Source organism: Mobula birostris, chromosome 26 (assembly GCF_030028105.1).
Source record: "Mobula birostris isolate sMobBir1 chromosome 26, sMobBir1.hap1, whole genome shotgun sequence".
In the NCBI taxonomy this organism is placed as follows: domain Eukaryota; kingdom Metazoa; phylum Chordata; class Chondrichthyes; order Myliobatiformes; family Myliobatidae; genus Mobula; species Mobula birostris.
The window spans coordinates 30,682,647-30,697,383 of record NC_092395.1 but is presented as its reverse complement, the minus strand read 5'-3'; the positions used below and the strand labels follow the sequence as shown (position 1 = coordinate 30,697,383).

Here is a 14,737-nt window from a genome sequence, read left to right as displayed (position 1 = left end):
ACTAACTAAAAGCAAAGCAAAGCAATGGGCTAACTTGGAACCAAGCAGAGTTAAAAAAAAAACTTAAAATCACGTCCTCAATCCCGACCTCCATTAAAAACAGTAAAAAGAAACAAGAAGGGTATATAAATATGGCGCAAAAAAAAAGAGGAGAAAAAAAAATTACATTAAATGAAAATATTGAATAAAAGATCTCCAGGTCTGTTAAAGTTCTTTATATTCAATTATGTTTATTTTTCATTAAAATTTAAATTTCAGTTTATGCAGTCAAATTTGTGATCGCAGAGACCTACTGGTGATTAGTCCTGTGGCCCTGGGGTCAGTTGGCTTAGTCCTAGGATGCAGACTGGTAAGGGTGAGGTAAATTATTCTGTTTTCTCTGTTTGTTGACTAGTCGGGGTTCAGGTTAACTTAACATTCTTTTACAATCAGCTTCCAATCAAACACGTTCATCTGTTAAGCATGCAAAATGTGCTTTCAACTTTAAAAGGAACAACATTTTTTTTATCCAGAATGTCAGCACACATGAGTCAACTGTTGGGATCTTCAAACTTTCCAGAAAATTCCGTCAACAGCACGTCTTAATTGGGCTCCTCCTAGAAGAGATTATCAGGGTATTGACAAGTGATTCAGAGAGGTGAGTGAACTCAAAGGTAGTCCTAGAGACAACAGGGCTTTGAGAAATTTACTCTCAAGCACACACACCCTTCTCTCTCTCTCTAGGGAGACAATGGGGCTTTGCGAAATTTACTCTCAAACTCACACACCCCAATCTCTATCTATCTATCTCTCTCTCTCAACAATGGGGCTTTGAGAAATTTACTCTCAAACTGACACACCCTTCTCCCTCTCTCACATACGCACACTCAAGCACGCGAGTGTGTGCATACACACATATACACATATGTTCTCACCTCCATACCCTTGTATGCACACACAAACGCTCACGCATGCATTCATATACACAAAATCTCTGGAAGCCAACTGAGCAAACCACATCATATTCACATATATACTTAAATTAATCGATCATTCACACAATAACCTGATAATAAATAAATAAATATATACACTAGTTTACCAACATGAAACTGACCTTTAATTATTTTAACACTGACTTTGTTGGAGAACTGTGTGCACTCATGTCAATCTTATCCATGATTATACTCAGACCTGGTTCAAGGATAAAGACATTACCTAAGAAATAGAATCAGGAGTAAGCTGCCTCTTGTGCCAGCTCTGCCATTGAATAAAGATCATGGCTGAATTGCTTTCAGCTAGTGCCACCTTCCTGCAGCAACCTCCTATCCATCGATTTCCTCCATGTCGGAAAACCTCTTGATGTCTTTCTTTAATGCATTCGGTTATTGAGTACAGATCTCTGGGTACAGAATTCCAACGGTTCGCTGCCATCTACCATCGCTGCCCTGAATGGACAGCCCCTCATTATGAGACTGTTTGCTGTTCATGCCCCATCTCGAGGAAACACCTCTGAAGCTGCGTTTTCAAGCCCTGAAAGAACGTGCCGATTTCAGTGAGATCGCTTCTCGCTTGTCTAAACTCCAGAGAGTATAGGGCCAGTCCGTTTCATGTCTCCTCACAGGAAAATCAATCATGCCTGGAATCTGGCTATTCACCCTTGAAAGTACTCCTTCCATTGATGCTGTGCATTAATGTTGCTGTTGCATTAGGTTGATCAGACAAGAAGCAGTAAGCTTGCTTCATTATCTCCTGGCATCACACGATGGGGATCAAAGATTCTGGAACATCAGGACGAAGGTGAAAGTGGCAGCCTTGTACCTCCCGCTCCTGGACATTATCTTGAATGGTCTCACCCAACTGCAGAACATGGCAGGTAATTAGTTTGTTGTATTACTGTCACAAGCGTTGAGATACAGTGAAAAGCTACATTTGCGTACCACCCAGACAGATCACTCCATTGAGATAGTACAAAAGGGGTTAAAAAAACAGTGCAGAATATAATGTCGCAAACTCTAGGAAATCTGCAGATGCTGGAATTTCAAGCAACACACATAAAAGTTGCTGGTGAACGCAGCAGCATCTCTAGGAAGAGATACAGTCAACGTTTCAGGTCGAGACCTTTTATCAGAACTAACTGAAAGAAGAGCTGGTAAGAGATTTGAAGGTGGGAGGGGGAGGGGGAGATCCAAAATGATAGGAGAAGACAGGAGGGGGAGGGATGGAGCCAAGAGCTGGACAGGTGATTGGTAAAAGGGATGCAAGAGGATCATGGGACAGGAGGTTCGGGAAGAAAGACAAGGGGGGGGGAACCCAGAGGATGGACAAGGGGTATAGTGAGAGGAACAGAGGGAGAAAAAGGAGAGAGAGAAAATGAATGTATGTATATAAATAAGTAATGGATGGGGTACGAGGGGGAGGTGGGGCATTAGCGGAAGTTTGAGAAGTCAATGTTCATGCCTTCAGGTTGGAGGCTACCCAGACGGAATATAAGGTGTTGTTCCTCCAACATGAGTGTGGCTTCATCTTTACAGTAGAGGAGGATGTGGAAAGACATATCAGAATGGGAATGGGGCATGGAATTAAAATGTGTGGCCACTGGGAGATCCTGCTTTCTCTGGCGGACAGAGCGTAAGTGTTCAGCGAAACGATCTCCCAGTCTGCGTCGGGTCTCGCCAATATATAGAAGGCTGCATCGGGAGCACTGGACGCAGTATATCACCCCAGCCGACTCACAGGTTAAGTGTTGCCTCACCTGGAAGGACTGTCTGGGGCCCTGAATGGTGGTAAGGGAGGAAGTGTAAGGGCATGTGTAGCACTTGTTCCGCTTACAAGGATAAGTGCCAGGAGGGAGATCGGTGGGGAGGGATGGGGGGGGGGGAATGAATGGACAAGGGAGCCGCGTAGGGAGCGATCCCTGCGGAAAGCAGAGAGCGGGGGGGGGGGGGAGGGAAAGGTGTGCTTAGTGGTGGGATCCCGTTGGAGGTGGCGGAAGTTACGGAGAATTATATGTTGGACCCGGAGGCTGATGGGGTGGTAGGTGAGGACAAGGGGAACCCTATTCCTAGTGGGGTGGTGGGAGGATGGAGTGAGAGCAGATGTGCGTGAAATGGGGGGGATGCGTTTGATAGCAGAGTTGATGGTGGAGGAAGGGAAGCCCCTTTCTTTAAAAAAGGAGGACATCTCCTTTGTCCTGGAATGAAAAGCCTCATCCTGAGAGCAGATGCAGCGGAGACGGAGGAATTGCAAGAAGGGGATGGCATTTTTGCGAGATGCAGGGTGAGAAGAGGAATAGTCCAGATAGCTGTGAGAGTCAGTAGGCTTATAGTAGACATCAGTGGATAAGCTGTCTCCAGAGACAGAGACAGAAAGATCTAGAAAGGGGAGGGAGGTGTCAGAAATGGACCAGGTAAACTTGAGGGCAGCGTGAAAGTTAGAGGCAAAGTTAATGAAGTCAACGAGTTCAGCATGCGTGCAGGAAGCAGCGCCAATGCAGTCGTCGATGTAGCGAAGGAAAAGTGGGGACTCTCCCACCCCCACCAATGACCCCTTCTCCCGTCTTCAACCCTCCTCCTCTTCATGGACACCCCGCTCTGGTCTTCTGCCTGCTCTGGATCTTTTTATCGCTAACTGCCAACGGGACATCAACCGTCTCGACTTCTCCGCACCTTGTTTCCATTCCAACCTTACTCCTTCTGAACGCTCTGCTCTCCACTCCCTCCGCACTAATCCTAACCTTACTATAAAACCCGCCGATAAGGGGGTGCCGTTGTAGTCTGGTGCACTGACCTCTACCTTGCCGAGGCACAGCGACAACTCGCGGATACCTCCTATTTACCCCTCGATCATGACCCCACTAAGGAGCACCAGGCCATTGTCTCCCACACCATCACCGACTTCATCCGCTCAGGGGATCTCCCATCCACTGCTACCAATTTTATAGTTCCCACACCCCGCACTTCCCATTTCTACCTCTTACCCAAGATCCACAAACCTGCCTGTCCTGGCAGACCCATTGTCTCAGCTTGCTCCTGCCCCACCGAACTTGTTTCTGCATACCTCGACACGGTTTTATCCCCCCTTGTTCAATCCCTTCCCGCCTATGTTCGTGACACTTCTCACGCTCTGAAACTTTTCAATGATTTTAGGTTCCCTGGCCCCCACTGGTTTATTTTCACCATGGATGTCCAGTCCCTATATACTTCCATCCCCCATAAGGAAGGTCTCAAAGCTCTCCCCTTCTTTTTGGATTCCAGACCTAACCAGTTCCACTCTACCACCACTCTGCTCCGTCTAGCGGAATTAGTCCTTACTCTTAATAATTTCTCCTTTGGCTCCTCCCACTTCCTCCAAACTAAAGGTGTAGTTATGGGCACCCGCATGGGTCCTAGCTATGCCTGCCTTTTTGTTGGCTTTGTGGAACAATCTATGTTCCGAACCTATTCTGGTATCTGTCCCCCACTTTTCCTTCGCTACATCGACGACTGCATTGGCGCTGCTTCCTGCACGCATGCTGAGCTCGTTGACTTTATTAACTTTGCCTCCAACTTTCACCCTGCCCTCAAGTTTACCTGGTCCATTTCTGACACCTCCCTCCCCTTTCTAGATCTTTCTGTCTCTATCTCTGGAGACAGCTTATCTACTGATGTCTGCTATAAGCCTACTGACTCTCACAGCTATCTGGACTATTCCTCTTCTCACCCTGTCTCTTGCAAAAATGCCATCCCCTTCTCGCAATTCCTCCCTCTCCGCCGCATCTGCTCTCAGGATGAGGCTTTTCATTCCAGGACAAGGGAGATGTCCTCCTTTTTTAAAAAAAAGGGGCTTCCCTTCCTCCACTATCAACTCTGCTCTCAAACACATCTCCCCCATTTCACACACATCTGCTCTCACTCCATCCTCCCACCACCCAACTAGGAATAGGGTTCCCCTGGTCCTCACCTACCACCCTCCCAGCCTCCGGGTCCAACATATTATTCTCCATAACTTCCGCCACCTCCAACGGGATCCCACCACTAAGCACATCTTTCCCTACCCCCCCCCCCCGCTTTCCGCAGGGATCGGTCCCTACACGACTCCCTTGTCCATTTGTCCCCCCCATCCCCTCCCACCGATCTCCCTCCCGGCACTTATCCTTGTAAGCCGAACAAGTGCTACACATGCCCTTACACTTCCTCCCTCACCACCATTCAGGGCCCCAAACAGTCCTTTCAGGTGAGGCAACACTTCACCTGTGAGTCGGCTGGAGTGATATACTGCGTCCAGTGCTCCCGATGCGACCTTCTGTATATTGGCGAGACCCGATGCAGACTGGGAGATCGTTTCACTGAACACCTACACTCTGTCCGCCAGAGAAAGCAGGATCTCCCAGTGGCTACAGTTTTTAATTCCACGTCCCATTCCCATTCTGATATCTCTATCCACGGCCTCCTCTACTGTAAAGATGAAGCCACACTCAGGTTGGAGAACAACACCTTATATTCTGTCTGGGTAGCCTCCAACCTGATGGCATGAACATCGACTTCTCTAACTTCCACTAACGCCCCAACTCCCCATCGTACCCCATCCATTATTTATTTATTTATATACACACATTCTTTCTCTCTCTCTCCTTTTTCTCCCTCTGTCCCTCTCACTATACCCCTTGCCCATGCTCTGGGCTTCCCCCCTCCCCCTTTCTTTCTCCCTGGGCCTCCTGTCCCCTGATCCTCTCATATCCCCTTTGCCAATCACCTGTCCAGCTCTTGGCTCCATCCCTCCCCCTCCTGTCTTCTCCTATCATTTTGGATCTCCCTCCCCCTCCAACTTTCAAATCCCTTACTCACTCTTCCTTCAGTTAGTCCTGACGAAGGGTCTCGGCCTGAAACGTCGACTGTACCTCTTCCTAGAGATGCTGCCTGGCCTGCTACGTTCACCAGAATATAGTGTCACTGTTACAGTTATAGGGAGAGTGTAGTGCAGGAAAATAAAGTCTATGGGCCAGGGCGAGGTAGACTGGGAGATAAAGTGTTCACTTTTCGTTCAAGTTCAAGTTTATTGTCATCTTTCTACACATAAACAACCAAATGAAACAACGTTCCACCAGACCACGGTGTACCCACACACAGCAGCTAAAACAAAACGTTACTACAAATGGGTTAATAAAATATATTTCAAAGTACATGTAGTGTGCAACACAGTAAACAGCTCATTGTTCTAGTGTCGAGACCTTACTGGTGACAGGGTATTCTGTTGCTCTCGCAGCCCGAGGGAAGAAGCTGTTCCCAGTCCGGCTATCCTAGTCCTGATGCTCTTGTGCCTCTTTCCTGATGGTAGTGGGTCAAAGAGATTGTGGGCTAAGTGGTAGGCAATCCTCAACATTACCTTGGGCCCTTTCTATATGACGATCCCAGTAAATGTCACAAATAGGGGAGAGGGAGACCCAGGTGATCCTCTCAGCAGTTGTTACTATCTTCTGTACAGTTTTGTGTTCCGATGCCTTGCAGCTTCTATACCACGCGATGATGCAGGTGGAGAGGACACATTCGATGTTGCTCCTGTAGGAAGTTATTACAACGGGGGTGGCTGGCCTTGAACAGCTCAATCTCCTCAGAAAGTGACTCATGAGGAAATGTTGTGGGTCCAGGTTAGCTCGTCCATTATGTGCACAACAAGGAACTTTGTGACCTTCACTCTCTCCATGGCAGAGCCATTGGTGTGCAAAGGAGAGTGGTCATCCTGAAGTCCCCAATCATCTCTTTTGTCTTGTCCATGTTGAGACCCGGGTTGTTGTTCTTGCACCATTTGACAAGCCTCAATACCTCCTCTCTGTATGCCAGCTCATCATTGTTGCTGAGGAGGCCAGCCACAGTGGTATCATCAGTGAACGTGATGGTGTGGTTTGAGCTGGCGGTGCAGTCGTGAGTCAGCAGCATGATCAGCACCAGGCTGAGCACACAGCCCTGGGGGCAGGGAGCACGATGGAACTTGAGATGTTGCAGCCAACTTGGTCTTTTCATCAAGCAGTCCAAGATCCTTATTTCCTGGCATAATTTACATATTACTATTTAACTATTTATGGTTTTATTACTATTTATTATTTATGGTGCAACTGTAATGAAAACCAATTTCCCCTGGGATCAATAAAGTATGACTATGACTATGACTGCTATCCAGTTCCAGAGAGGAATGTTGAGCCCCAGTGAGGACAGTTTATCCACCAGCCTCTGAGGGATGATCATGTTAAACTCCGAGCTGAAATGGATGAACAGCATCCTGTGTATGAGGCATCGTTTTTGAGGTGGGACAGGACGGAATAGAAGGCTGAGGCTATGGCATCAACAGTGGACCAGTTTGGGCAGTCAGCAAACTGGCAAGGGTCCAATGTAGCTGGAAGGTGGAACTGTATATAATCCATTACCAGCCATTCAAAACACTTCATGATTGGTGAGGTCAGTGCCACTGGGTGGTCATCGTTTAGGCTAGTTTCTGTCGCTCTCTTCGGCACCAGAATGATGGTTGCTACCTTGAAGCCTGCAGGGTGAGTAGACTTGCAAAGAGATATCAAAGATGTTCCTTAAGATCTCTGTTAGCTGGGCTTCATGATCGCTCAGCACCCAACCAGGTATGTTGTCCATCTCGCAGCTCTGTGTGGGTTTATCCTGGCTAAGATCCTCCTCACTTCCGCTGTGACCATACAAGGTGCCTGTTCCTCAGGGGCAGAGGTCTGAGAGGTCGTTAGCATGTGAAAGGTCCGTTCAAGAGTCTTATAACAGTGCAATAGAAGCTACCCTTGAGCCTGGAGGGACATGCTGTCCAAGTTTCTCTATCTTCTGCGCGATGGAAGGGGAAGACAAGAGCATGACGGGGGTACAAGAGGTCCTTGATTATGTTGGCTGCTTTCCCAAGGCAGCGGCATGTGTCGACGGAGTCAGTGAAGGGGAGGCTGGTTTGTGTGATAGACTGGACTGCTTTCTCAACTCCCTGCAATTCCTTGCAAACCTGGGTAAATGGAGTCGGTAAACAAAACTGGGATGTTGAAAGTGAAGCCATGATGAGAGGCCAGGACCACTGCCATTTTTAGCAACTTTCAAGACATGGTTACGAGTGCCACTGTCAGGTTGTAGTCACTAGGGTCTCTGGGCGTTAGGAGCCCTAGGTAGATATTGTAACAAATGGCCTTTGGCACCTCACTGAATTCAAAGTGATTCCAGTGCCTTTGACCAGCGGTCCTGGTTGATATTGGGAACCAGGATCTCGAGTGAACGTGAGCTGAAATCTGTGTGACATTGATGGAGGAGTGTTTTAGTGAAGAGATCCACTCTCAGAATAAGTAGCACACCAGCCATCCTAATCCAACAACCTAACCAACCAAACCATGTAATGAATAGAATAGTCCAAACCAATAGCTTTGATGTATTTAAAGGGTACATTTGGATAGTACCTTTCACCACCACAGATTGCACCAAGTGTCTTTATATCCAATTAAATGTCTCAAAGGTTCATCACTGCTGTAGGACGTGAGAACATTTGCCGTTTGAGACCCTTTAGGCAAGATAGGAGGGAACACGGATCCAAAGTTCACCAAGGAGCACTTGGGGCATTGGTATTGTTCATAGCTTGCATGAAACTAGTTCAGATGCAGGAGTTCCTGGTATAGAAAGTTTCTGCTGAAGAACCTGTGCTCAATGCTATCATATCTTAATAAATGCAGTGTAATTTCCACCCTGTTTGCATGTGTCCCCTGGGCTGAGACCTGCTGATTCAGTGGTTCTCCCTGGTTACTGTTAGCTTGTTGTTCTGTTGACACTTCCTCAAATGACTTTGTATAATTCCAGGAAGGATGATCATGGAGTCTGCTCTTCTCACGTTACCCAGAAAGAGAAATTAGGCTGAGAACTGAATGAGTGACACAATGGTTGCTGTAATGAGCAGTGTTATAAATAAGTGCATGAATCATAGAACACAGCAAGAGTGAAACACTGTGTTCAAGTTTAATTGCCATTCAACCATTTACATGTATACAGCTAAACTGGGTCAAGGTGAAAAATACACTACAACAGTCACACAAAGCACGTATAGTTACGATGGCAATAACAGTCACAAAATAATATTGGCACGAATCCTTGAATGGCAAGGCTTGAAGATTGATGGAGCATGGGATGTCGTCCTGGAGCCACGTTTCTGCAAGAACAAGCATGCAGCAGTTCCTCATCTCATGCTAGATCAGCTGCAGACTTGTCTACCAGGGAGCAAACACTGGAGAGCAGCACCAATGGGGAGAGACTGCCTGTGGGAGCCAGCTCCTGACCCAGCATACCCACCATGCCTCTGTTCTTTCCCACACTGCCTCTGGTACCTCTTCCCTGAGTTGCTGTAACAGCTGACACCACAGCATGAGGGCCTGGTCCAGACAACAACCCAAGGCCAGCTGGAGAAAGGAAAGGACTCACACATTTGGGGATTACATGATAGGAAAAATGGCAATGGAAACACGGAGCCTCAGGAATTTTCCTTTCACAAGCTACACCATCCTTGTTCATATGTGAACTCACGGGTTCTGTAATCTGCTGGCTCAGAATCTCTTACAAAATTACTGCTGCCACTGAAAACAGTTACTGCTTAGATCATAAACACGAGACATACTACAAATGGCGGAAGAGCAGGGCAACACACAAAATGCCTGAGGAACTCAGCTGGTTAGGCAGTATCTATAGAGAGGAATAAACAGTTGACGTTTTGGGCCACGACACTTCATCAAGACTGGAAAGGAAGGGGGACGAAGCCAGAATGAGAGAGTGGGGGCGGGGGGTTGGAGAGGCCTGCTTAGATCTGACTTCACTAGCTCTAAGACAAAGCAACATTGATCCTTTTCAAGAGCACAAAAGATGTCAGACTCCATTTTCCCAGGCCTGCTGATGCTTCCTTAAATTTATATTCCATTGTGTTTTTTTTTAGATTCTGACAACTCAAGGAATAAATTACTTAAGTCGTATCCAAATTCCAGGAATGCCACCAGCATCATTACAACATCACCAGCTGCGCCACCCTCGACGAACAGACACTCGTACCCCATTTCAGGGGTAAGCTGGTTAATTCTTTGCATCCCAAGATGTTTTCAGTCAGTGTGTAGCGGGTGGTTCCTTGTCCTCACTCCAGCAGCTCAAACCAGCTTCATCATTAACCTAGATATGGCCCTTGTGGCTACGGGGGTCAGGGGGTATGGAGGGAAGGCTGGGCGGGGTTCTGAGTTGGATGATCAGCCATGATCATAATAAATGGCGGTGCAGGCTCGAAGGGCCGAATGGCCTACTCCTGCACCTATTTTCTTTGTTTCTATGTTTCTACAAACAAGAGCTGGAAATCCGAGCAACACACACAAAATTTTGGAGGAACTGGTCCTGCCGAAGGGTTTCGGCCCAAACTGTACTTTTTTCCGTCAATGCTATCTAGCCTGCTGAGTTCCTCTAGCATTTTGTGTGTGTTGCTCATTAACCTTTCCTGAATCTCTCCAGATAATAGTTAAATAGAGCTATTTCATTGTATGATAGTCACCGGGGTGGAGGTGGAGCCTTCCAATTAATCCCTTTCCGCTGTTCTTTCTTGCAAGTTTTTCCTTTTAGAGGATTCCCTTGTAAAAGTTAACACTGATTGCATATACCAGATCAATGTCTGGTCTGGGGGCGCGGGGATGGGGGCTACTGCACAGGGCAGAAGGAAGCTGCAGAGGGTGGTAAATTTAGTCAGCTGCCTTGGGTACTAGCCTATAAAGTATTATTAAGGACCCCCAGCACCCAGGGCATGCCCTTTTCTCACTGATACCATCAGGTAGGGGGTACAGAAGCTGGAAAGCACACACTCAGCGATTCAGGAACAGCTTCATCCCCTCCGCCATCCCATTTCCTAAATGGACATTGAACCCGTGAACACTACCTCACTTTTTAAAATATATATTATTTATTTTTTGCACGATTTTTAGTCTATTCAATATATGTATACTGTAATTATTTATGTTTCTATTTTTCTTTTTCTATAATATCTATTGCATTGAACTGTGCTGCTAAGTTAACAAATTTCACGACACATGCCGGTGATAATAAACCTAATTCTCATTCTGATTCTGACTACGATACATTGCTAAGCATGTTCAAGCCGCGTATAATATGCCTTCTTTCTTACAGCCCCTAGGTTCAAGTTCCATCGCATCAGAAGTGACCCAGACCCTCCTATTCTGCTTTCTGTGGGTTCTGAAGACTGCAGGTGAAACGGCCCTTAAAGAATGGATCCTGGGACTTCCAGCCCAGCGGTTGTTCAGCCTTCTGGAACTCCTTGACCTCTGTGTGTCCACCTTTGAGTACGAGGTCAGAGGGTGATAGATACTCATGTAACACCATTTAGTAGTTTAGTTATCCTAATAAATTTGTTTAAGGGAATAATCCTTACTGAAACAACTTGGAAGTGGCTTGCTTCTAGGACTGCAAGAGTGCCAGATTTATTTAAAGCACAAGCCCAGACTGCTTCCCAGGAAGAGCCTGTCTTATGAAGGGAGATTATTAGGTCGACTAGGTTTGTATTCATTAGATCTTAGAAGAAGAAAGGATCTAACTAGGGGGCCTCATAGACTGGAGAGAATTTTTTACTCTGCCTGAGGTATCTCGTGCTCACAACCTCAGGTTACAGGGCAAGAGATTTAGGATGGAATTGAGGAAAAATGTCTTCATTTGGTGGTGTCCTGTGGAATTCTCTAGAGGCCACCTCACTGAACTGATTTAAGGATCTGATTGGTTTATTTTGGACACATGGAGGAGAAGGGGAAAGGATGAGAAGGTGCAATGTTGAAGCCATCATCACATTGAATGGTGGGACAGGATTGAGGGGCCAAATGGCCTTCTGCTACTGGCTTCTGTTTCTATGTGCATCAGGCACTAATCTTCTGAGAAATAAATCAAAGTCAAATGATGTGAGTATAAACTGCAAATGAGCACAGAGAGAGAGAGAGAGAGTAGAAAACAGGCCCGTAAGAGGGCCTGCTGAGATCGGGGTCCCTCTCAACCTGGCACAGAGAGGAATGGCAAAGTTGAAACAGTATAGTATTGTGGAGTAGTTATTGTCCTCAGTCAGAAGCAACCTGGCAGTATGTGCTGAGCTTAAAGTCTAACCACAGACACATCTGAAGTTGTAAGGAACAAGACAAGGTGGACGTGGAGGGGATGCTTCCAACAGTGAGAGAGTCCAGGACCAGGGGACACAGCCTCAGGATAGAAGGGTAACAGAGACATGGAGAATTTTCTTTAGCCAGAGGGTGGTGAATCTGTTGAATTCATTATCGCAGACAGTTGTGGAGGCCAAGTCGCTGGGTATATTTAATGTGGAGATTGATAGATTCGTGATTAGTAAGGACATTACTGTTATGGGGAGAGGCAGGAGAATGAGGTTGAGAGGGAAAATAAATAAGCAGTGATCAAATATCAGAGCAGACTGGATGGGCTGAATAGCCTAATTCTGCTCCTATGTATTATGGTCCTATATCCACTACCTATTAATAAACTCTCTCATCTCCCTCGTCTACGCAAAGCTTGCTTTAATGTCCCCTCTCCTCCAGCACCCAGGCAGAGAGGTACTGAAGACCTAGCATTCTGCAGAAGTGGGGAATGGCCTGATACTTTGTTGGAGCTGCACATCCTTTATTAATAATAATGAAAAAAACATTTTAAAAACTGCGCACTGCCGCTAAGAAAGCCACTGTCCTCATTCCATACTCTCTCTGCTGTTGTCAGCACAGACTGTGGTAAATTGATGAATTGAATCAGTTTATTCTTTATTTTATTTATTTATTGAGAATGGGCCCTTCTGGCCCTTCGAGCTACGCCACCCAGCTATCCCCGATTTAATCCTAGCCTAATCATGGGACAGTTTACATTCAAAAATGAATCTACCAACTGGTGGGTCTTTGGACTGCGGGAGGAAACCAGAGCGCCAGGAGGAAACCCACGCAGTCACAGGCAGAATGTACAAACTCCTTACAGACATCAGTGGGAATTGAACCCTGGTCGCCTGTACTGTAGAGGTAACCACTACGTTACCATGCCACCTCACAATTATTGTCACATATACTGATGTATATGGTGAAAAACCCGTCCTGCATACCGAACACACGGTTCATTTCATTCGGTACAGAAAATGACTACAGTCTAGGAGGAGCAAACACTGTGGGCTGAATGGCCTCCAGGTAGCACTCTCTGAGCAAATTGGCTTCATTGCTGGAGCAGGGAGAGAATGAGCTGACATTCCATCTGTTCACAGGGCCAGCCGTCCACAGAACAAATCAGCAGCCTTATCTATAGGAAGTCAAGAGACATGAAGTTGCGGCTCGAGGAGAACATTTTTGGAACCACAGGAGCCCGAAGGGAAATGATGAACCGTCGGGAATATACAGGTGAAAGAGTGACCGTCTCCTACAGTGGGTGTCAGTACCAGTTACTCTTCTTTCAGGTTCAGTTTCTAGTGTCTCTTTGCCCACCCTAATTCCTGGAAAAGTTGCCTTGCTCTCACTCTACACCTTTGTGCAGATTTATTTAATGGCCCTTCAGTCCTTCCAGCCACACCGTCCAGTATAGAGGTATAGAAATTACAGCACAGAAGCAGGCCTTTTGGCCCATCTAGTCTGTGCTGAGCCATTTAAACTGCTTATTCCCATTGACTTGCAGCAGGAACATAGTCCTCCATACCCCTACCATCCATGTACCTATCCAAACTTCTCTTAAACGTTGAGATCAGGCTTGTACGTACAACTTGTGCTGGCAGCTTGTTCAACACTCTGACGACTGTCTGAGTGAACAAGTTTCCCCTCATGTACCCTTTAAACTTTTCACCTTTCACCCTTGACCGATGACCTCTAGTTGTAGTCCCACCCAACCTCGGTGGAAAAAGCCTGCTTGCATTTACCCTATCTACACCCCTCATAATTTTTATACCTCGATTAAATCTCATCTCAAACTTTTACATTCCAGGGAATAAAGGCAGGTTTATTTGAATAGCACCTTTCAAACAAAAGGCAGTTCAAAGTGCTTTACATAAAACAAGATATAAAAATCAAACATCAAAATTCAGGAACTATAAGGAGATAAAGTCACACATAAAAATAAGGCAATAAAAGTTACAGTGCAGGAGATTCAAATTAAAAGCTACAGCAAAAAGAAAAGTTTTAAGCCTCGATTTAAAAGAACTTTAAGTTGGGGTAGTCTTCAGGTCCTCTGGAAGGACATTCCAGATATGTGGAGCATAGTAACTAAAAGCTGCTTCAACAAGTTTAGATTTGACCCTGGGGACGGTGAGCAAACCCATCCCAAACGACCTGACAGTTCGGGAAGGTTCATTATGCAGCAAGAGATCAGAGATGTATTTTGATCCTAAACAATTCAGTGCTCTATAAACCAGTGGTAATATTTTAAACTCTATCCTCTGATGGGCAAGAAGCCAGTGTAGTGATCTGAGAACTGGAGTGATACGTTCTACTTTCTTGGTCTTGGTGGGGACTCTAGCAGCAGCATTCTGAATGAGCCGCAGCTGTCTGAGGGAATTTTTACAGAAACCTGTGAAAACACCATTACAATAGTCAAGCCTACTAAAAATAAATGCATGTTCCAGTTTTTCTAGATCTTGCTGAGACATAAGCCCTTTAAGTCTCACTATATTTTTAAGATAGTAGTAGGCTAACTTTGTAATTGTCTTAATGTGGCAGTTAAAATTTAAGTCGGAGTCCATCTCAACACCAAGGTTT

The 14,737-nt window shown here is 46.0% G+C and overlaps 1 protein-coding gene across 3 annotated transcripts in view; it reads left to right on the top strand.

Annotated features, from left to right (window-relative positions):
* LOC140188166 (dedicator of cytokinesis protein 7-like) overlaps positions 1-14,737 on the top strand; it is a 255,411-nt gene that overhangs the window by 183,089 nt on the left and 57,585 nt on the right. For all 3 annotated transcript variants that reach the window (XM_072244167.1, XM_072244166.1, XM_072244168.1), the window contains exons 27-31: positions 513-637; positions 1,692-1,855; positions 9,916-10,040; positions 11,139-11,318; positions 13,261-13,393. In XM_072244167.1, coding sequence (XP_072100268.1) covers positions 513-637; positions 1,692-1,855; positions 9,916-10,040; positions 11,139-11,318; positions 13,261-13,393 — 727 coding nt within the window. The remainder of the gene's footprint in view (positions 1-512; positions 638-1,691; positions 1,856-9,915; positions 10,041-11,138; positions 11,319-13,260; positions 13,394-14,737) is intronic.